We start from the raw sequence: 25,208 nt of genomic DNA, 5'->3' as shown, positions 1-25,208 counted from the left end.
AAATTCTGGCAGAGGATTGCTGCCTGTCAGAGGTGAGCTGGGACGGACAAGGACAAATATGTATGCCTCTGTCCGCCCTCGCTTGAAAAATCAAGCCCTAAAAACCACTATTTATATATAAGATAAAGTAGTTTATTTTTATCATGAAGCTTACAAATTGCATATTTGCATGTAAAGCATTAAGAACTGGATGCTCACCAATTCTGTTGGTGGTCAATGACCTGCTTTATAAGAAATAAAAAAAGTTTGTTTGTTTTGTCATGCATGTTAAAATAATCTCTTTATCTTCAACAAAATGTCACCTTAAAGAATCCAAGTATTGTCCAAGCATTACCCAGCGCATACTGCTCACACTCCACCAACAGGATGATCCAACCCCTAGATTACCCAGATTCGACACAAAGTCTCTTGGTCCTGAAAACAGTGCGATGCCGAGTTGAGAAGAACTAATAAGTAATTCTATAAAAACAACCCCTGATAAAAATGTGTGTATGGGCAATAATATATATATTTAATTATTTTTTAACATATGTTGAAATATAATTGTGTTACATCTGAGGATGGTTTACAAATCAGAGCCAAATGCTATAACTTCTTCCACATTGGGGTGACATGATGTCCCAGTGAAAGTGCTCCCAATGATTTCCATGGTTTAGATAAAAATATTATACAGTTTGAGAAAAAGGGGCAATAATACACCCAACAGAAAGGTCATCAATGCGACCCCCAGATATAAAAATAATTTTGTATAAAGCAGTTTCATACATAGCTTACTATACAGGGATGAACTTTCTATGAGGATAAACTAAATCTTGAAAATTTTGTTGATACATTTTTTTCTGTCATATAATTAGAGACATAAAAGAGAACAATCAAATGCTCTGTTAGGTCCCTGCAATCCTAGCAGTCGAACCCTTCAGAAAAATTAAAAAATCTCCATAGGCTTTACAGGTGATTTTTTTGTTGAAAAACCATTAGATATGTTTTTCAAAACTATTGTGATGGACACCGTAATACCACATGTGTATAGCCCCCAAAAATGAGTTAAACACATAGTGTCAGATTGGAACCAGAAATGTATTCTACTGGTCTAGAGCTGAACACATCCACTGAGACAATAAATAATGGCATATATGCGTACCTACCAATCACCAGCCTCGTTTAGCTCACATGATTGTTATCTGCAAGCTGTACTGCAATAACACTAGCACATCTGAAGATTTCATAATAGTTTCTTTAAATAGTGTGAAAATTTAAAGTTAGATATTTCTTATTAGTTAAGATTGTGGGGGTGACAGTTTACTGAAAAATAATCTAGATCAGCACCTCGACAACCTCATAAGTAGGGTTGCCACCCGTCCCTTAAAATACAGAACACGTATAAGTTACACATGCTGCAGGGTGTGCAGGGAGAATATGAATAGTGCTGTCCAGAAACACAATACATGTTCCTCCTTGAAGCATGTGTAACTCATAGGTGTCCAGGAAAACATGGCTGAGATGGCAACCCTTCTCATAAGTGATTTTTTAGGTCTATCACAGTAGTGGTTCCAGCAACCAGGCCCGGCGCTTGCATATAGGCACTAGGCAGCCGCCTTAGAGCGCCTAAGCAGGGGGTCGAGCAAATTCACAATACAGTGATATTTAAAAAAATAAAAATTGTTGCTGTAGAGTGCCAAGCTCGCCCACCTGACCCTGGACACCAGGCTCGGTGCAGAGACGATTGTCTCCGGCACAGGTGTCCATTACCCCTAGGCGCTCAGGGGAATCTCTATTACCACTACAGTGCTCCTGTCCTGCTTCGTGTCTCCGTGAGCTGCCGTGGATGCAGATTGCACCACAGGGTTTCTTTGCGACACATCTGAGACAGGCCAGTGGTACACGTGCTGCTAGTGTCCTCCCTTACTGTCTCTGTGCTCCTTGGATGGAATCACTCCCACTAGGTAAAGGTATGTGAATGGCACTGGGCCACTGGTATCGGTATGTTCCGTCCTGCGTCCATGCCATGTGTTCATTTAACGGGAGAGGGGAAAATATTCAATGTGGTCAGTAGGGCTTTATTTACTGGCTGCTGATTTAGCTCTCTGAGATTTACATTAGTTTCAGGACTGGCTCCAGTTATTTGGTGCTGTAGCAACTATTATGGAGTAACAGAAATGCTTGTTTATTTTGGAGACCAATGCCTGCTTTGTCAGAAGATTCCCTGTCACTGGCTACTTCATATTTGTTCTCTCCTCTGACTATTTAATATCATATCTGCACTGTTTGATGAGGCTTTCCAAATGTGCACGAGTGATTTTTAGTGTAAGGCTCATAAGGTGCCACCTGCTTACTAGGCATTAAATTACTGTGTTTCCACACCACACACCACCACCCCAAACAGTGAAAAAGATATCTATAATGGTTGTAGACCAAAACAGTAGACTAATTCAGGGACAGGGGGTTGGTAAAGTCTGTTTATTTATTTTTTCTTCTAATCATAATTTGTTGATTATTATTAGAAAAAAATGAACATACTTTACCATTCTATTGCTTTGGTCTCCTCCATAGTTATCTTTTTCACTGATTGTGAAGAATAGAAAAAAACAACATTACAAGTAGAGCACATACTGGGAGTTTTCCAGCGCTGGAATCTGCAATGTTATTAGATACAGAACCCTATAACCAACCAGTCCCCATATTACTGTGCAGAGGACTTTGCTCCCTCATTCACTGTCACCGGCACTCCGGCAGTACAGCCCTCCCTTTCTGTCTTTTTTTAATTTGTGTTTGTGCCTCTGTGTCTTTGTGTTAGTGTTTGTGTGCCTGTGATAGTGGGTGTCTATGTTAGAGTCTCTGTTTCTGTTTTGGTGTCTGTGTGTCTCTGTGTTTGTGTTAGTTTGTGTCTGTTAGTGTCTGTGTGTGTTAGGTTTAGGTGCAATTTTAAATATATCTGTGTATATGTGTAAATATAGATTTGTTATGCAGCACTACCACATTTTGATTTGTTATGTGGCATAACCATTGTTTGATTTGCTATGTGGTGCTACCACTTTTTGATATGTCATTATGTGGCGTTACCATTGTTTGATTTGTATGCAGCGCTACCATTTTCTGATTTGCTATGCACTACTATTGTTTGATTTGTATGCAGCGCTACCATTGTCTGATTTGCTATGCACTACTATTGTTTGATTTGTTATGCTGCGTTACCACTGTTTGATTTGCATTTATCCACCAATTAGCAAGAGCTACTCGGGTACTGAACTGGAAATGGGCCGGCTCCTAAGCTTACATTCATACTTTTCAAATACAGATAGCAAGAGAAGGAAACAACATTTATAATAGGAATAAATGAGAAATTTGCATGCTCTATCTGAATCTTGAAAATAAAAATGGGTTTCATATTCCTTTAACTAGCAATGGGGATGATATGTAATCATTGGGGGGGCAAAATGTATCCTCGCCTGTGTGGCCAAAAATCCTAGCACCGGCCCTGCCAGCAACCTATTAATAGGAGGTGAGGCAAACAGCGAGGAAAGCATGTGGGTAGTCGCAGGTGTTTTTGTGATTGGTGTCAGTGTAAGTGGGAGGGACTACTTCATTCTTTCTCCTCAGCATATGTTAAAGTGACAAGTTATTAACTACCCACTGCACAGCTTTGCACAACCAACATTGATATACTTTATAACCTCTAAACTTATGCCTAGTTCTAATACCCTGCAAGCTGCCTCTTACCTCAGTGCATTTTATTAGCTTTTCAGAGCCAGACATTGCTAGTTCATTTGTGCCATATAGATAACATTGTGCTCACTCTAATGGCATTACGCAGGAAGCAGAAATAATTGGTTAAAACACAAGTTTGTAAAATGCACTGAGATAAGGGGCAATCTGCAGAGGCTTAGATACAAGGTAATCACAGAGGTAAAAGAGTATATTAATATGTTGGTTATGTAAAAATGGGGAATAGGTAATAAAGGAATTATCTATCTTTTTACACAATAAAAATGTTCAAATAGACTGTCCCTTTAAATGATTGGGAGATTACACCCAATATCAGGAGTAGCTATTCAGCATTTGCTCGTTGACAGGAAGGTCTCTTTTAGGGAACATGCATATAGGCACTAGGCAGCCGCCTTAGAGCGCCTAAGCAGGGGGTCGAGCAAATTCACAATACAGTGATATTTAAAAAAATAAAAATTGTTGCTGTAGAGTGCCAAGCTCGCCCACCTGACCCTGGACACCAGGCTCGGTGCAGAGACGATTGTCTCCGGCACAGGTGTCCATTACCCCTAGGCGCTCAGGGGAATCTCTATTACCACTACAGTGCTCCTGTCCTGCTTCGTGTCTCTGTGAGCTGCCGTGGATGCAGATTGCACCACAGGGTTTCTTTGCGACACATCTGAGACAGGTCAGTGGTACACGTGCTGCTAGTGTCCTCCCTTACTGTCTCTGTGCTCCTTGGATGGAATCACTCCCACTAGGTAAAGGTATGTGAATGGCACTGGGCCACTGGTATCGGTATTTTCCGTCCTGCGTCCATGCCATGTGTTCATTTAACGGGAGAGGGGAAAATATTCAATGTGGTCAGTAGGGCTTTATTTACTGGCTGCTGATTTAGCTCTCTGAGATTTACATTAGTTTCAGGACTGGCTCCAGTTATTTGGTGCTGTAGCAACTATTATGGAGTAACAGAAATGCTTGTTTATTTTGGAGACCAATGCCTGCTTTGTCAGAAGATTCCCTGTCACTGGCTACTTCATATTTGTTCTCTCCTCTGACTATTTAATATCATATCTGCACTGTTTGATGAGGATTTCCAAATGTGCACGAGTGATTTTTAGTGTAAGGCTCATAAGGTGCCACCTGCTTACTAGGCATTAAATTACTGTGTTTCCACACCACACACCACCACCCCAAACAGTGAAAAAGATATCTATAATGGTTGTAGACCAAAACAGTAGACTAATTCAGGGACAGGGGGTTGGTAAAGTCTGTTTATTTATTTTTTCTTCTAATCATAATTTGTTGATTATTATTAGAAAAAAATGAACATACTTTACCATTCTATTGCTTTGGTCTCCTCCATAGTTATCTTTTTCACTGATTGTGAAGAATAGAAAAAAACAACATTACAAGTAGAGCACATACTGGGAGTTTTCCAGCGCTGGAATCTGCAATGTTATTAGATACAGAACCCTATAACCAACCAGTCCCCATATTACTGTGCAGAGGACTTTGCTCCCTCATTCACTGTCACCGGCACTCCGGCAGTACAGCCCTCGCTTTCTGTCTTTTTTTAATTTGTGTTTGTGCCTCTGTGTCTTTGTGTTAGTGTTTGTGTGCCTGTGATAGTGGGTGTCTATGTTAGAGTCTCTGTTTCTGTTTTGGTGTCTGTGTGTCTCTGTGTTTGTGTTAGTTTGTGTCTGTTAGTGTCTGTGTGTGTTAGGTTTAGGTGCAATTTTAAATATATCTGTGTATATGTGTAAATATAGATTTGTTATGCAGCACTACCACATTTTGATTTGTTATGTGGCATAACCATTGTTTGATTTGCTATGTGGTGCTACCACTTTTTGATATGTCATTATGTGGCGTTACCATTGTTTGATTTGTATGCAGCGCTACCATTTTCTGATTTGCTATGCACTACTATTGTTTGATTTGTATGCAGCGCTACCATTGTCTGATTTGCTATGCACTACTATTGTTTGATTTGTTATGCTGCGTTACCACTGTTTGATTTGCATTTAGCCACCAATTAGCAAGAGCTACTCGGGTACTGAACTGGAAATGGGCCGGCTCCTAAGCTTACATTCATACTTTTCAAATACAGATAGCAAGAGAAGGAAACAACATTTATAATAGGAATAAATGAGAAATTTGCATGCTCTATCTGAATCTTGAAAATAAAAATGGGTTTCATATTCCTTTAACTAGCAATGGGGATGATATGTAATCATTGGGGGGGCAAAATGTATCCTCGCCTGTGTGGCCAAAAATCCTAGCACCGGCCCTGCCAGCAACCTATTAATAGGAGGTGAGGCAAACAGCGAGGAAAGCATGTGGGTAGTCGCAGGTGTTTTTGTGATTGGTGTCAGTGTAAGTGGGAGGGACTACTTCATTCTTTCTCCTCAGCATATGTTAAAGTGACAAGTTATTAACTACCCACTGCACAGCTTTGCACAACCAACATTGATATACTTTATAACCTCTAAACTTATGCCTAGTTCTAATACCCTGCAGGCTGCCTCTTACCTCAGTGCATTTTATTAGCTTTTCAGAGCCAGACATTGCTAGTTCATTTGTGCCATATAGATAACATTGTGCTCACTCTAATGGCATTACGCAGGAAGCAGAAATAATTGGTTAAAACACAAGTTTGTAAAATGCACTGAGATAAGGGGCAATCTGCAGAGGCTTAGATACAAGGTAATCACAGAGGTAAAAGAGTATATTAATATGTTGGTTATGTAAAAATGGGGAATAGGTAATAAAGGAATTATCTATCTTTTTACACAATAAAAATGTTCAAATAGACTGTCCCTTTAAATGATTGGGAGATTACACCCAATATCAGGAGTAGCTATTCAGCATTTGCTCGTTGACAGGAAGGTCTCTTTTAGGGAACATGCGTGTCCCTCATCTCACACAGGGACTTGTGAAACTCTAAGCCAGATCGAAGCTGTGCAGTAAAATAAGCTTTGTATTTAAAAATATTGTCCTGTATCACAGAACAGTTCGGCAAACATTGTATCAAAGAAGGCTATTATATAAATGTATTTCCATACAGATAGAATTGGCTACTTTGAATAGTTCCTGAAATGGATTAAATGGACACAATACCCTAATGTTGAAGCACTTGTGGAAAGTGATGCAGCATAGCTGTAAAAAGCCGACTACAAAATATCACCTGAACATCTCTATGTAAAAAAGGAGGATATTTACTTCAAAATGTCCTAAGTATTCATACCCCACTGTAGAGACTTTAAGCAGCCAATCAAGATGCTGGTCCCAGGACCTGCAAGGGAGTGTGCATCTGGCATGTGAAGGCACAGTGATGTTATTTTCCTATTTAGTTTATGAAAGTTTACAATGAAATCTCAAGAGATTCCAGTAAAATCTCATGAGATCACAGCAAAGCAATGCATGACCTCAGCAGTGCTGAGGGGCTATTTTTTTTCTTTAATTTTTTTTTCCAACTTTCAGCTGGATAGGGGCTGAACTATAATTGTTCACAGAGCACTTACTCTGGTGAGCTGAAGAAGTTGTGAGGTTAAAATAACTTCCCGTTTTTAAATAGATACTCAGGTGATATTTTCCATGTCAGCTTGGTACAGTTATAATGCATCCGTTTAAAACATTTATTTTTGTCCTCATTTACCAGTAAAAGAAAGCCTTCCTTCATTATCCACATCACTTTTCCTAGAAATCATTAGTACAAAGACAAACCAGTCATGTATTATCACATTTTCTCTTGATGGAATAAAACGTACAATAAAATACCATATTTATTCCAATATTTGCATATGTAGAATACACATATAATATGTGCTAGGTTATTTGGACCAAACATAATATTATGACTTTGTTTGCAATGTATTATTTTTAAAATATTAGCTTTTTTTTTTTTTTTTTTTTACCCAGCTTGATACTAACCTAGAAAATTAAAAAATGGATTGGTACATACACTAATTAAACACTTGAGTGGTATGTAATCCTTATCCCTGGTATAAGGTGCTGTAGAATAACACGGTATTGGCTAAGAGGTGGAAACCTCACCTCATTGAAAAAAACAGCTGTGCCGTGGGCACCTGGAGTTGCTTAGGTTAGCGCTGAAGTCGTAGCGAAATAAAGGCACCTTTTAGTCTTTTTTTTTTTTTTAAACTGATGAATGAAGGTCACCTTTATTTTTAGTGATGATAAATCCTAGCGTTTTTTGAAACGCTAGAATTTACCATCACTTTAAAGACTCTACTGTTTAGGGATACATACAATATACACATTTTCTCACCTCAGTTCCCCCTCTCCTTTTTTCGTCCCCTGAACCCCCTTAGCATATAAACCCATAAGCCCAGCCGTCTCCGATAAATGCTTTCTTTGCATATCATACCTATGTTAATAGCGCTGCGGAATCTGTTGGCGCTCTACAAATAACTGATAATAGTAATAATAATTTTTCACTTTTACTTCACTCTACCCTTATGTATGTCTATCTTTTATGGAAACTGCATTGCCTTGCTTAAAGTATCAAATCAGCAATTAAATGGTTAATACTGTCTCCACATCTTGTGCATAAATATCCCCTGGAACAAAAAGAGGAGATCATGAAACAGGATCAGGTAGTAATAGATTAGAATGGTCATATGATAATGCTATGCAAGTTGTATTGATGGAGGATTCCTGCACTTAGCCTCTCCTGGGAACCAACAAGCTCTCTAATCCTCTCCTGTAACTGCAGAACAACTCCCTTTCCACTCAGGGCGAGCCCCCTAAAATACAGCTAATGGATCTATCAATATCCACAACAAGAGCAGCTGGAGCACTTACACTGGTAACTTCTGAGTCCACATTACATGTTAGAAGAGTATTTTTGGCCTGATGAGAAAGACTTCTTAGGCTTATTTTTGTTGACCCAGATTGCTTGCAACTGCTATCTGTAAACGGGCTGTCACTATCAAACGGCAGTTCAAGATGTTATGTACCATATTGTGGTGCTTTGAAAATAAATAAAAAAGTGCTATAAACGCTGCATCACATACTGCTCTGAGCATACTAGAATATGAAAAGCAATCCCTCGTATCTCTTCTAATAAAAACATCACTAGCTTGTGCCGACTGTAAAGTACAAACAATGTTTGTTTTTATTACTTTAAGATTAACTGACTGATCCAAAAAATAAAATAAAAACAGGCATTCAAAATAACCCAATCAGTATCTTTATGGAAGGCTTTTTATTTAAAGGGATACTAAACCCAATTTTTTTATTTCATGATTCAGATAGAGCATGAGATTTTAAGCACCTTTCTAATTTACTCCTATTATCAATTTTTCTTTGTTCTCATGCTATCTTGATTTGAAAAAGCAGTACTGTAAGCTTTAGAGCCAGACCATTTTTTGTTCAGCACATGGGTAGCACTTGCTGATTTGTGGCTAAATGTAGCAAACCAATCAGCAGCTCTACCAAGGTGCTGAACTAAAAAATGGGCCGGCTCCTAACCTTTTATTATTGCCTTTTCAAATCAAGATAACATGAGAACAAAGAAAAATTGATAATAGGAGTAAATTAGAAAGTTGCTTAAAATTGCATGCTCTATCTGAATCATGAAAGAAAAAAAGTGGGGTTAGTATCCCTTTAAGTACTGGCATATGCAATGCTGTACACAGGCACATTTGAAAATTCGGAAATCCTCCTAAAACATATCTAAATATTGTATTTTGTTTTAACACACAATAACTAAATAAATATTTAATACATGTTTAATCTAAATATCTTTATAACATCTCTCTCTTAAATTTTAAACAAGTTTCCAATTTACATCTGTATTTGCTTCATTCCCTTGAATAGACTAAATTCTTGATCCTAACTTATTTTTTGGATTTGTTTTAGATACTTCTCTGGTTTCTACACACGTATATATTTGGCTCCTCGGCATGCTAGGGGTCCTAATATATAATATTACACACCATGGGGCCGATTTATGATGGTCCGAATGGGACCGTATACCCCTGTTTCTGAGGCCGGAAACAGGAATTAAGAAGCAGCGCTCTTAAGACCGCTGCTCCTTAACTTGTCCACTACGTCTGAGGCTGAGGACATCAATCTGCCCGATCTCATACGATCAGGTTGATTGAAAACCTCTACTATCGTCCGATTGGCCGTAGTTTACCAGAACTGCTTGTGCAATGTTAAATGCCGACAGTGTATGCTGTCGGCATTCAGCGATGTCGGGCTGACATGATCCGCAACAACGGATCATGTCCGTCTGACAGTTAGTAAATCGGCCCCTATGTGTTCCTAAAACCTTTACTACCTAAAGAGAATTATTCTCATATCAAATGGCACCTTTGGCTAAGGGTTGTGCCTTGTCAAGATGCTTAATTAGCACCGGGCAGCAGAATAAAAACCACGCATAACTTAAAAGGGATATGTAACCCAAATATGTTCTTTTGTGATATATGATTTTCAAAAAAGTTTCCAATTTACTTATATCATGAAATTTGTTTTGTTGCCATGGTATTCTTGGTTGAAGAGATTTCTAGGTAGGTTCCCTTGAGCATCACATGGCCGGAATTAGTGCTGCCATCTAGTGCTCTTGCAAATAAATTACATTCTTGCAAAACTACTCCAGGGTCCAGACACTTCTGACCTTAAGTACCTGCTTTTCAACAAAAGATACCAAGAGAAAGAAGAACATTTTGATAATAGAAGTAAATTAGAAAGTCGTTTAAAATGGTACGTCCTATCTGAATCATGAAAGAAAGAAATTGAATTTCATATCCCTTTAATTTCATTTCCATTGCTTTTCTGCTGTAATCTGTAAAACACTACTAGAGTTATAAAAAGGTCATGTGTGGGCTATTAAAGGGACATTCCAGCCAAAATTGGAAACCACATGGGTGCATTTCAGTATTGAACAGAAGCAATTTTGTAATATACATGCATTAGCAAAATGCTTCTAATAAAAGCTATAGCTGTTTCAAAAGTGTATTTAAGTATGCTCCGTGCACCAGCATTTTAAGCAAATCACTTGCTCAGAGAGCGTAAGGTGCTTGTACCATCTGGTAATTACTCAATTTGTTAATTGCTGACATGATACAAGCCTCACTGATGATCTGAGCAGCTGCAGTTTTTAAAATGTGGGTGCAGTAACAAAATCTATCTATGCTTCACATGCACGTGCAGATAAAAATGTTAACACTAAAACAGTGATAACTTTTACTAGAAACATTTTTGCCAATTCATGTATATTGCAAATATGTTTCTATTCAAAGATGTAATAAATCTATGTGCAATTAAATTTTGACTGGAATGTCCCTTTAAGAGGCAGAGAACATAATTTGGTTTTATTGGTCTCTGCAACAAGCCCATGATGAGAACATTATGCTCTCATGTGACACATCTCATGAGCGCAAGGCAAGGCCTGATACAATGCAGGCACGTGGCAGTTACTAATAAGAAGCAATTACTGCAGGGTTGTGGAAACAACATTTATATAGGGGCATTATGGGAGATAATTAAATAAATAGCCCCTTTAAACCAGCCCAGATTTACTAAATTATAATATCTCTGTTATTTAAACATTCATTTTGTATACATGATACTTAATGCAGTTGGTCCTTATTTGATGCCAAACTTTACCCCACCCATCCAGAAAATCTGCATAACGCTCTATACACCGCAGCCAATCAGCTGTGTACATGCATACAGGATGGTATGTAGGCTACTGAGAAAGATTATAAAAAGCAAAAAAAAAGGGACAACACACACCTTGAGATTTGTATATAAAATGTTTATTTATGCAAAAGGAAAAAATATAATTTCCTTATTTATCTTGCCCTCTTTTCATGTAATATAGCTCTAAATTAAACTATTTCTAATTCCTAGAATTTAAACTGCGCCCTTCCAACATATAAAGGCTAACCCTGCTACATCTGTCTCTAAGTAGCTTTACCCAATAACAGCTGCAAAACAATGCACTCTACAGTCATGGCCAAAAATATTGGCACCCCCTGCATTTCTGTCAGATAATGCACCACTTTGTCCAGAAAACTGTTGCAATTACAAATGCTTATGCATTTGCATGTTTATTTCTTTTGTTTGTATTGGAATGACACAAAAAGTGGACAGAAATGCAGGGTTGCCAATATTTTTGGCCATGACTGTATACTAACATTATAGCCTTGTGGTCTGTGGACTAAAGCCCAAATTGGTTCCTCCAAATAAGTCACATGGTCGGTGGAGTTTGGCTAGTGATAAATAATTGCCAGAAAAAGGATGTAAAATTTGTTTTAAAAAAAAATGTTTATACTTGGCTAATAGGTTATTCTATAGCAACACAACAGAAATGTCTTATAATTACAAGGTTTTTACAGGCCCCTTTAAAAAAAAAAAAAAATACTCTATTTAATTAAATAATTTTATTTTTAAAATTTACATCTTTATTTTATTCATGTAAAATTGGGTTAGATTTTTTTGCACCCCACAATGTCCTGTGCTAGATCAACTAACATTACAGCCAATCAGGAGTAGACACCGATATGCATGCTCCAATCCACATCTATATCTGCAGCAACACAGGTGTGATTCAGAAGCACATCAGTAAATTTGCTTTGTTCTCTTGGTATTCTTAGTTGAAAGCTAAACCTAGGTCGGCTCATATGTTAATTTCTAAGCCCTTGAAGGCCGTCTCTTATTTCAATGCATAGGACAGTTTTTCACAGCTAAAGGGAGTTAATTAAAGGGCCAGTAAACCTAGCAAATAATGTTATATAATTCTACACATAGTGCAGAATTATATAACATTAGCTTAGCGCCAGATTTCTAAATCACAGCCAGCCCGATCGCGCTAACTCAATGTAGCTCGCTTCCGCTACCAGACCAGAGCGGGAGGAAGCTACATTGAGTTTAATAGTGCAATCGGGCGCGCTGTGACTAGACAGTGTGCCCGCTATGCGCTTTAGAGAAGAAAACAGACCTGCAGCGTTCTGTTTTCTTTGCAAGATATCTATTTAACCCTTCATTTTAGAAATCTGGCGCTAAGCTAATGTTATATAATTCTGCACTATGTGCAGAATTATATAACATTATTTGTTAAGTTTACTGTCCCTTTAATTTGTGCCATATAGATAACATTGTGCTCACGCCCATGGAGTTGCTTATGAGAGGGCACTGATTGGCTAAAATGCAAGTCTGCCAAAAGAACTGAAATAAGGGGTCAGTCTGCAGAGGCTTAGATACAAGGTGATCGCAGAGGTAAAAAGTGTATTAATATAACTGTGTTGGTTGTACAAAACTGGGTAATAAAGGGATTATCTATTTAAACAATAATAATTCTGGAGTAGTTTGTCCCTTTAAGGGATATGAAAAACATTTTTTCCTGTAATTCAGATAGATCTTACAATTTAAAACACCTTGTGCTTGATTCTTTCTTTGTATCCTTTGTTGAAAGACATGAGCAACAATGCTCTACTCTGGGAGCTAGCTGAACACAGTGCTAAGACAAGAGGCATATATGTTGAGCTACCAATCCGCAGCTAGTTTCCGGCAGGATGTTTTTCAATAAAGGATACCAAGACAACTAAACATATTAGAATTTACAGCTCCTTTAAAACACAGCAAAAATGAAATTGCCTTTATGTAATAGAGCTTTTTATTTTTATACTAAAATGACTCTTTACAGTTTTAGAATAAGGGATTTTGTTTCTGGATAACAGATGACGCAGCTTCTCAATAGCCACAGACTCTGCATTATCCAAAATCATAATGTTCCTGCATCCTGCTCTCTGCCTTTAGTTTTATATGGGCGTTTATAGAAGGGGTCCTCAGAGATGGGTGTGTCAGCATGGAAAAGCTGTGTCTGCAGAGCTCCCTCACTAACAGAGGTAATGACCAGATAACATTCCCATGATGCCTTCACAATGCAATAGATTTTTTTCCTCTAGAATAAATGAGGATTTACACTTATCCAGCATCTGGAAATAATATGAGAGAGGGAAAACAAACAAAAAAACAAGTATCATTTATACAGCATATGTTCTTGGATATAATAAAGCAAGTCAGTGAAAAGTTGTTAGCCAAACACAAGCAATTTTTAGGTCTCTGTTACAGAGTGATTTACATTCTGAATGCATAGGAGCTAATGTGTGTGTGTGTGTGTATATATATATATATATATATATATATATATATATATATATATATATATATATATATATATATATATATATTGTATGTATTGTAAAGCACGGCTAATCACCCGTAAGGTTCTCAAGGCGCTGCACATTTTATCGACCTCGGAAGGATGAAAGGCTGAGTGGACCTTGCCGGGGATTGAACCTGCAACCCTTGGGTTGCTACAGAGCTTAGCCACAGTGCCTTAGCATGCTGAGCTATCTGTCCAGTATAATGGACAGTTTCAAACCTCACTGAGTCATATGAGGTAAAGGGTCGATATATCAAGCTACGGCAGACAGGGGTGTACATACGTGCCCCTGACTGCCGCAGCTCACCTCTGGCATGCTGAAATTCCGCCGTCAGCATTCAAGCATTACACAAGAGCGCAATTTTGTACTTTTGTGCAATGCCGCCCCCTGCCAGTGCACAGCCAATCAACCCAACATAAGAGATGACGAAGAGTTAGGGAAGCAGCGGTCTGATGACTGCTGCTTCATAAATACGGACTGCAGGTTCGCTTGTGAGAACCTGCAGTCGTAGGGGTGCAAAGCCTTTGATAAATCAACCCCTATCTAGTATAACTTTAAGCAATTGGTACTTGTGAACAAATATAATGAACTTGGGAAAGAGAGAAGAAGACTGTATGTACTGCAAGATACAATATAAATGTTCTAAACTTTAGATGATGTAGTAAAACCTCTTAGCAATTTACTTTCCTTATTTTGCCCCCCTTTCCCTGTAATTTAAAAAAAAAAACAACAGAACATAAACCAACATTTTATTTCTCTCAAAATTAAAGGGACAATAAATTTTGCTTATCATGTAACATAGGTATGGCCTTTTGTTTTAATGTATTTTATTTCTAAATATCTAATTTGGATCATAAAACTACTTATCTTGTGTGCGAAACTGCCCTCTTCTGCGCTGCAGTTTTTTTAAAAAAAAAGGGCATCGCCATCTCACTAATCACAGCAAGCTCGATCATGACATTAAACTACATGTAGAGGGCTCCCGCGCTAGGTAAAACACCTAACAGCTTTACCTAGTGCAGGAGAATGCTACATGTAGTTGAATGGCGTGATCGGGCTTGCTGTGATTAGATGGTGATTCGCTAGTTGATAAATACTGCTGAGCAGAAGAGGACGGCTTTGCACACAAGGTATGTTAAGTATAGTTTTATGAGTCCAATTAGGTATTTAGAAAGAAAATTAAAAGAAAAAGGTCATCCTTACATTACATAATTATGGGAACATGATAAGCAATGTTTACTGCCCCTTTAAGTGAGAGCATGCAATTTTAAATCATTTTCTGTCTTACTTATATTATCTAATTTGCTTTGTTCACTTGAAATCCTTTGCTGAAAAGAATACCAAGGTAGGCTTAGTAGCAACAATGCCCGACTGGGAGCTAGCTGCCGATTGATGACTACACATATAAGCCACTTGGTATTGATTCACCCTATGTGTTCAGCTAGCTTCCAGTAGTCCGTTGCTGCTCCTTCAACATAGGATACAAAGAGAATGAAAGAAAAAAAATGTGATAATAGAAGTAAACTAGAAATTGGTTTAAAATTGTATGCTCTATCTGAATCATAAAAAAAAATATGGGGTTATGTTTCCCTTAAAGTTTGAAAATTGTAGATTTTCCAGTCCTGAGAACTGAAAGACCACAAGGTTGCTTCACAAGCCTAGCCTTGCCACATATCTCTAATATTGTAAAGTTTGTTACAATAAAACACTAGGCCTGTACAGAATACTACTGACTTGTATTCCCCTTTAAACAAGGGGTTCAAACCATCATTGCTCAGCTCAACCAATTTAAATTTAAGCAGCAGTGCAACATTAACAAAAACAGGTTTGTATTGTTCACAGACCTCAGATACCCATAAGTAATTTAAATACAAGGTCAAATCTCAGGTCAAACTAACCATGAAACAAGGACAAAACACTATTTAGGGCTAGATTTATTAACGCCCTACGGCTGCAAGATCTCACAAGAACTTGCTCGCCGTTATTTATCAGGCAGCGGTCACTAGACCGCCGCTTCCTTAGCCTCTTCGCCACCTCTAATGTGGCGAAATTCAATCTCCGTCCTCGGTCTAGTCAGATTCACAGCTCCTGCCTGCTTGTGATTGGCTGTGCGCGGGCGGGATTGCACACAAGCGCAAAATTGCGCTCGTGTGCCATGCCGAATGTGGGTATTTTCGCCCCGCCACAGGCGAGCTGAGGCGTACAGGGGCACGTATACGCGCCCCTGTACGCCTCAGCTTTAATAAATCTAGCCCTTAGTATCTTGTATCTGAGCCATCTCGCTTGTTTGATACTTCCCTAAAAAAAGTACTGCAAAAAATTGGCTGTTAGAGAGGAGAAAAAGAAATGAGAGAGGGAAAGAGAATCATTTTAATAAATCTATAATTTCATAAACACATTATACTGACACGTAAACCCAACAGCAGTTTAAAGGGACACTGAACACAATTTTTTTATTTCATGATTCAAATAGAGCATGCAATTTTAAACAACGTTCTAATTTAATCCTATTATTTTTTTCATTCTCTTGGTATCTTCATTTGAAAAAAGCTGGAATATAAGCTTATAAATCAGCACATTTTTAGTTCAGAACCCTGGGTATCGCTTGCCGATTGGTGGCTACATTAAACCACCAATCAACAAGTGCTACTCAGTTGCTGAACCGAAGATGGGCCGGCACGTAAGATTACATTTCTGTTTTTTTAAATAAAGGTACCAAGAAAATGAAGACAAATTGATAACAGGAGTAAATTAGAAATGTGTTGAAAATTTCATGCTCTATCTGAATCATAAAAGAAAAAAGATTGGGGACTGGCTGTACAAGTTACACATTTTCCTTGTTTAAAAATACATGCTCTGAATCATTAAAGGGGTATGATACCCATTTTTTATTTCTTTCACGATTCAGATAAAGGATACAATTTTAAAAGGTTTTTCGATTATCAAATTTGCGTTCTCATGTTATTCTTTGTTGAAGAGTTATCTAGATAATATCTTGAGGAACACACGACAGGAAATAGCGCTGCCACCTAGTGTTCTTGCTAATGTATAAAATTGTTGCAAAACTGCTGCCATATACTGCTTCAGACACGTGCACACTCCTGAACTCACCTTCCTGCTTTTCAGCAAAGGATAACAAAAAAATAAAGAAAACTTAATAGAAGTAAATTGGAAAGTTATTTAAAATTGTATATTTGGGTTTGATGTCCTTTAAAATATATTTTTGGGGGTTTCTGTCCCTTTAAGCAGATTATAAGCACCCCTCCCCGCAGTTCTAAGAATCGTCAACAGCTGAAAATCAGTGCCTTTTCATGTCGGGGGCAAGTGGTTAATCCGATGTAAACACTTGTTTGAAAAACAAAATCACGCGATTTCAAGGCCAGGATCCGATCATTGGGGGCTGCCTACAATGCTAAGCACGCTCCCCAGTCAGATCTCCCATTGCCTAAAAGAAGGAGGGCCAATGTGAACACTATTGTATTGCCACAACGGGGTTAAAGCCCAGCATAGAACAGTGTCTAAGGGGTTAAATAAGAAAATCAAGAAATAAACAGAAAATGCTGACACCTCTAGAGACGTATTTATTGACCAGCTAACAAAGGATTTATTATGAAATCACACTGTACACTGTAAGCACATGTCACATTATTGAAAGAGGAAGAGCTAACTGCTTTGAACTACAAAACAACAGTATCAGCTCTACCTATGCAAACTTCTTCCGGGGTTTTTGTTAAATTAGGAAGCAGCATTGTTTTCAAGAAAATACACTAAAAATCAATTGTAACGTATGTATGGGGTACTTGTAAAGCGCGGCTAATCACCCGTAAGGGTCTCAAGGCGCTGCTCATTTTATCGACCTCAGAAGGATGAAAGGCTGAGTGGACCTCGCCGGGGATCGAACCTGCAACCCTTGGGTTGCTACAGAGATCAGCCACAGTGCCTTAGCAATGATAGTTTTGTTTTTTCCGCCACGTTGTAGTTGGTTGTGCAACCTTACATTGAGGTCAAATCTATGTCTTACAAAAATGTGTGAATTATTTTAAAAAGGACATGAAACACATTGAGATTGTAATATAAAATGTTAAATTGTGTGTAGAAAAAAATAATAATTTTACAATATACTTTTATTTTCTCCTCTTTTCCTGTAATTAAAAAAAGGGACAGTAAACCCCAACCATTTATTTATTTAATTATTCGCTAGTCTGACAGAACACCGGTACCAATCAGCAACTAGCTCCCACTAGTGTAGGATATGTGCGTTTTCTTTTTCAACAAAGGATCCCAAAAGAATGAAGCATATTTGAAAATAGAAGTGAATTTAATCGTGTCTTAAAATGACATGCGCTATCTGAATCATGCAAGTATAACTTTGACTTTCCTATCCCTTTAAAGTCTGAAAATTGTGGTCTTTCTAATTCCAGCAAGAATATAGAAACACTGCTATAGTGCATGCAACCATTGTTTGCTCAGTCTAGTAAATCATTTATAGTTATGCTGAGCTTGCTTTGTAAAAGGAAAAACTAAATAACATGGCAGTACCCATTAATTTATAAAAAACTAAAGTTACACTTATTTCTTCAATATTTAAACTAATGTAATTAAAAATAAAATAAATCTGCCTATTACTCTCAGGCTAAAGACATCATTATGTCTACCATTTGTTTGTGTTTAGTGGCTGACACTGCACTGATTGGCTAAAATGCAAGTCAATAGATAATAGCCATGTGATCAGGCGGTTGTCAAAAGAGGCTTAGATACAAGGTAATCACAGAGGTAAAAAGTATATTAAAAAAGGTATACTGAACCCAATTTTTTTCTTTCATGATTCAAATACAGCATGCTATGTTATGCAATTTTCTAATTTACTCCTATTATCAATTTTTCTTCGTTCTCTTAATATCTTTATTTGAAAAGGCAGGAATGTAAAACTTACGAGCCGGCCCATCTTTGGTTCAGAACCTGGGTACAGCTTGCTGATTGGTGGCTAAATATACCCACCAATCAGCAAGCACTATCCAGGGTGCTTAACCAACAATGGGTAGGCTCATAAGTTTACATTCCTGCTTTTTTAAATAATGATATCAAGAGAACGAAGAAAAATTGATAATAGGAGTAAATTAGAAAGTTGCTTAAAATTGCATGCTCTATCTGAATCATGAAACAAAATATTTGGGTTTAGTGTCCCTTTAACGACCAAGGACGTGCCAGGAACGTCCTACAAAAAAACACCCTTAACGACCAAGGACGTTCCTGGCACGTCCTCTGGGGTTTGAAGCTCTGGAAACGATCATGATTGCTTCGAGCCGCTTCCAGGGTATTGCAGTGATGCCTCGATGTTCAGGCATCACTGCAATACCCTTTTTACCCCACCGATGCAGAGAGAGCCACTCTGTGGCCCTCTCTGCATCGGACATTGATGGGGCCGATCGTTGGTGGGTGGGAGCTGCAGTGGTGAGGCGGGTGGGCGGCCCTTCGATGGCGACATCCGTCTGGGACAGGATCCTCAAGTGACGCGGTTGCGGGGGGAGTGCGGCATGCGTGCGTGTGTGTGTGTACCGCATTTACCCGGCCGGCAATAGTAAAAGTCAATGGAAAGGAGGGAGAGGGAGGTTGGATAAAAACGTGCTGGGGAAGGGATCTGGGAGGGTGGGTAGGGTATTGAGTGGGGGCAGCTACACTACAGAAAATATACATTTTGAATTAAAAAAATAAAATGGGGGGGGGGGCAAATTGGGTACTGGCAGACAGCTGCCAGTACCCAAGATGGCGGCAAATAGGTAGAGGGGGGAGGGTTAGAGAGCTGTATGGGGGGCGATCAGGGAGGTTGGGGGCTAAGGGGGGGATCCTAAACAGCAGCATATGTAAATATGCTAAAAAAATTCAAAGATCCCTTTTATTTTAGTACTGCCAGACTTTCTGCCAGTACTTAAGATGGTGGGGACAATTGTGGGGGAGGGGAGGGAGCTGTGTGGGGTGTGATGAGTCAGGTGGGAGGCTGATCTCTACACTAAAGCTAAAATTAACCCTACAAGCTCCCTACAAACTACCTAATTAACCCCTTCACTGCTAGACATAAGACACGTGTGATGCGCAGCGGCATTTAGCAGCCTTCTAATTACCAAAAATCAACGCCAAAGCCATATATGTCTGCTATTTCTGAACAAAGGGGATCCCAGAGAAGCATTTACAACCATTTGTGCCATAATTGCACAAGCTGTTTGTAAATAATTTCAGTGAGAAACCTAAAATTGTGACAAATGTAACTTTTTTTTTTTTATTTGATCACATTTGGCGGTGAAATTGTGGCATGAAATATACCAAAATGGGCCTAGATCAATACTTTGGGTTGTCTACTACACTAAAGCTTAAATTAACCCTACAAGCTCCCTACATGTTTCCTAATTAACCCCTTACTGCTGGGCATAATACACGTGTGGTGCGCAGTGGCATTTAGTGGCCTTCTAATTACCAAAAAGCAACGCCAAAGCCATATATGTCTGCTATTTCTGAACAAAGGGGATCCCAGAGAAGCATTTACAATGATTTATGCCATAATTGCACAAGTTGTTTGTAAATAATTTCAGTGAGAAACCTAAAGTTTGTGAAAAAATTTGTGAAAAAGTGAACAATTTTTTTTATTTGATCGCATTTGGCGGTGAAATGGTGGCATTAAATATTCCAAAATTGGCCTAAATCAATACTTTGGGATGTCTTCTAAAAAAATATATATACACACACACACACACGTCAAGGGATATTCAGGGACTCCTGAAAGATATCAGTGTCCCAATGTAACTAGCGCTAATTTTGAAAAAAAGTGGTTTGGAAATAGCAAAGTGCTACTTGTATTTCTTTCCCTATAACTTGCATAAAAAGCAAAGAACATGTAAACATTGGTTATTTCTAAACTCAGGACAAAATTTAGAAACTATTTAGCATGGATGTTTTTTCGTGGTTGTAGATGTGTAACAGATTTTGGGGTCAAAGTTAGAAAAAGTGTGTTTTTTTTCCCCATTTTTTCCTCAAATTTTTTTATAGTAAATTATAAGATACAATGAAAATAATGGTATTTTTAGAAAGTCCATTTAATGGCGAGAAAAACGGTATAGAATATGTGTGGGTACAGTAAATGAGTAAGAGGAAAATTACAGCTAAACACAAACACCGCAGAAATGCAAAAATAGCCTTGGTCCCAGACGGTCAACAAATTGAAAAGTGGTCTGGCCACGAAGGGGTTAAAAAGTGAATGTCAATTTTTATGCTAAAGTGCCCGGTTTTTAAAAATTCGATTAAAAACAGGGGCACTTTAATTCAGCAAAATTTACATTTCACTCCTGTTGTGAAGAAAAAAAAAAACAACTTAACTTTTAATCTTGATAGCAGCTCCAACTTCCTCCGGTCATTGCAAGCCATTTCTGACTTCAGAAATGATGGATAGGTCATCCTCCAATCACGTCTCCTTACCCCAGGGGAATCAGTGTCTGATTCAATGCCGTGATTGGAGGAAGCCGGGTTCCTCATTTTAGACCCAGGAAGAGGCTTTGTGACGGGTGGAGGAAGCTGGAGCGGCTGTCAAGATTAAAAAGGTAAGTTTTATTTTCTCAACAGGAGTGAAATGTAAATTGCGATGAATTAAAGTGCCACTGTTTTCAATCAAATTTTTTAAAAACCAGGCACTTTAGCATCAAAATTGACATTCACTTTAACATAACCATGTTGACTGTGCAAAACTGGGAATGGGTAGTAAAGGGATTATCCATCTTTATAAATCAAATTTTGGAGTAGACTGTCCCTTTAAAAAAACCAATAAAAAAAAAAAACCCACAAAAACAAAAAACAGTTATTGCTTTTTTTGCCTTATGTAATTTAACACTTTATACTACAATCTCAAAATTTATTGTGTAAATTGGGCATTTCAGGTGGATGGCAAGAGGTCTTGAGTAAACGTTCTGTGGCTGAATTAGTTGGGAAGACCTGATAATGTATGGCAGACTATTTTCAAAGCCCTTCACTTTGCATAAGTAGTGCGTTTTATTACCAAGTTAACACTGGGACTATCTATGCAAATGAGAAACAGAGCTGCCATTCCACAATAAACCACTTAATGAATATGCAAAGCACATTAAAACTACTGCATCCCAGATATTGATTAAAGCACATAAGTACAGAGATTTATCAGCTCGAGTCTTTTAAGCTAATTTCTATTTTACTTATATTATCAAATTTTCTTCATCCTCATGGAATCTTTATTTGAAAAGCAAGAAAAAGTTTAGATGCCGGCCCATTTTTGGTGAACAACCTGGGTTGTTCTTGTTGATTGGTGGATAAATTCACCCACCAATAAACAAGTGCTGTCCAGGGTCTGAACCAAAAAAACAGCTTAGATGTCTACTTTTTAAAATAAAGATAGCAAAATAACGAAGACAAGTTAATAGGAGTAAATTAGAATGTTGCTTAAAATTGCATGCTCTATCTGAATCACAAAAGAAAAAAAAATTGGGTTCAGTGTCCCTTTAAGAACCTATCTTGTTCTTAACCTGGGGATTGCCTGTAATACATTTTCTCTCTCTCTCCCCCTTTAAAAGTGAGTGGAGACCTTTTGGTATTTGAGTGCAAACTCCTGTTAACCCATTGGTAACCAGAGAGGACTGTAACATATTTTAAATCACTACTTTAATTTCTGGTATCTAAAGAGTTAACATTATTGTGTACCCTCAGCAGTAGCGTTTCCTTGTGACATTGATACACAGGTGACATTAATGCAACGATATAATGTCCACAGTGACATAACGGCCAAGCTGATATCATCTAGTTGCCTAGCGCACTGGGAGACAGTGATTTATTTGTTCAAGGTCACAAGTTCAACCTCTTTCAAGGACAATTTGTAAAAAAAAAATATATATATACTGTAAATGAGTGACACAAAAAGGACATTTGATACTGGAGTGAATGAAGCAGTGTCTTAAGAATATCCAGACCAGGATATAGCAGTGTATTAGGTGCTACTAGCTGAGCCATTGTGTGGTCCTATTGTTTCATATAAACTTCAGGCTCTGGGTTATTTTTAACCACTGTCTGCACAAACATCTCACACCACAGTCAGTACAACAGAAGATATGATCAGGAATTGCAATGAATACAAAATGTATGAACACATGGTAGGGTATGAGGACAAAAGGATGTTTCTCAACAATTATGCACCTGCACTTAGAAGCCAAACCAAGGCAAAGCTTTCACAAGATTACAAGTGATGAAATTTATACATACTGTAAATTGTGTGACATAATATTGTGGTAAAAACAAAAAGCAGGACTACTTCTGGAAAATAGCTCATTTATTAACCTCTGAATTGCCAAATGGATTTTTTTAAAAATTTGCACTGTGTAAAACAGGATATAGATGTGCCTATGTTTGCAGGTCTTATAAGTAACCTTAGGGATTCACACACTGTGCATAATACATGACTTGCAAATCCTTCTGTCCCCACCCTTCCTACAGTAAAACTCTCTGCTAGACAGACCATAAGATAAAGTAAATAAACAGTTATTTTTTTATATACCAGTAAATCTAAGCATACTCTTACAATACACAACGTATATTGGTAAATATAGGCTTTTCATTCAATTCTTTTACAGAACCGATATAAAAGTGCTGTATTAGCTAAACAAAAACCTTATGGAACAGAACACATCAATAAACAAGGATTTATGCTCCAATACACAAAACTGCTACAAACCAACCTAGTCAATTAAATGATTCACTTCTAGGTAAAGGGATGTTTAACCTCTTAACCCAGCATCTAAGAGGTTACATTTTAAATCACCCAGATGCAGCAATAATGAATGTATAAAATATGGGTAATAACTCCTTAGGATCTCAGTAACAGACACAAGGATAGATAAGTAATAACTACAGCATCAGCTAGTCTCTGGTAGGGGAGGGGTTAAGTAGTGTCTGTGTTTACAGTGTGCACCTGTAGCAGGTGCAGTCGGAGACCCCACCCCAGTACAGCCCATTTACACACAATAGACAGAGCTACAACATGTAGGTCACTCAGTGAGTCTCCACCCCAGGACAAGCCTACAACACTGACCCATCACTATAACACAGCCTGTTATTTACTTACATATCTTCTTAACTTTTTCTCTGGGGGAGATTTCCTTAACCAGCCAGAATAAACCACTTCTCCACTCATGCTGTTGGATACAAATGGGGTGCTATTGCCCAGATCTGTCATGCAGGGTGATGTTTCCTTATATGTCAATCCAACAAAATAATGCAAAAAAGAGGTTTCTTCTTCAGTGCAGATCCATGAGTTGCAGTACAGTGCACCCTCTGTGTGAGCACACAGTAAACTCAGTGTATTATTGCTGATCAGTGTTTCCCCTTCATCCTGAGCTGACCAAGTTACTGCTGTCTCCTCTTGTCTGAGTTACAGCTGCTTTAGGAAGCAGGAAACTGCCAGTGTGCTTCCCAGAGCAGCATACACTGGCCACACCCATCTCCCACAGTGGGCACGGCCTCAGACAGGATAGTTAACCCTTGCCATCCATGCCCTAAACTTCTAACCAGTGCATAAGGGGTTAACTTACACCTATTTTATTGTATTCCCTTGTACACTTCTGTTTATAGTTCACAACAGATTAAAAAAATGATATTTTTATTTATTTGAGTATAATGAACAAAGGTTAAGCCAATAAAAGGTTGATAAAATATTTATCTTTTAATTGACCTATTTGCTACACAAGTGTATACACATTTCCTTTTTTTAGTTCTACACAGACAATAAAAAAAAAGTTCATTTTCATGTTAAAACACTTTAGTACAACAAACCATAATTACTGATAGGTGATACATAGATAAATAGAAGATAGATATAGATTAGATAGACACATATATAGATTCATAGAAATAGGAAGATATATGATTAATACAGATATAGATAGATGATAGAATAGACACATATATAGATACAAAGAAATAGAAACACATTATTAATACAGAGAAAGATGATAGGTAGATAGATAGATAGATAGATAGATAGACACATATAGATGCATAGAAATATTATTAATACAGCAAAAGATACATAGAAATACTAAAATATATTATTAATATAGAGATAGATAGAAATATGAAGATATAGTATTAATACAGAGATAGATATACACATATATAAATAGAAAGGTAGATGATAGATAAATACAGATATAGATAGAAATAGAAAGATAGAAGATAGACAGAAAGACAGGCAGACAGACAGATTGATTAAATAGATATGCAGATACATAGAAATAGGAAAAT

General features: G+C 37.8%; 1 protein-coding gene across 1 annotated transcript in view; it reads right to left on the bottom strand.

The window, feature by feature from the left end:
- GAB2 (GRB2 associated binding protein 2) overlaps positions 1–24,309 on the bottom strand; it is a 491,597-nt gene extending 467,288 nt beyond the window's left edge. Inside the window, exon 1 of the mRNA XM_053708678.1 lies at positions 24,031–24,309. Coding sequence (XP_053564653.1) covers positions 24,031–24,141 — 111 coding nt within the window. The 5' untranslated portion in view covers positions 24,142–24,309. The remainder of the gene's footprint in view (positions 1–24,030) is intronic.
- Between the last annotated feature and the right edge of the window lie 899 nt (positions 24,310–25,208).

The sequence above is a fragment of the Bombina bombina genome, chromosome 3 (genome assembly GCF_027579735.1).
Source record: "Bombina bombina isolate aBomBom1 chromosome 3, aBomBom1.pri, whole genome shotgun sequence".
In the NCBI taxonomy this organism is placed as follows: Eukaryota; Metazoa; Chordata; class Amphibia; order Anura; family Bombinatoridae; genus Bombina; species Bombina bombina.
Note: the sequence above shows the minus strand (reverse complement) of the source record. Positions and strands in the feature narration are given on the sequence as shown.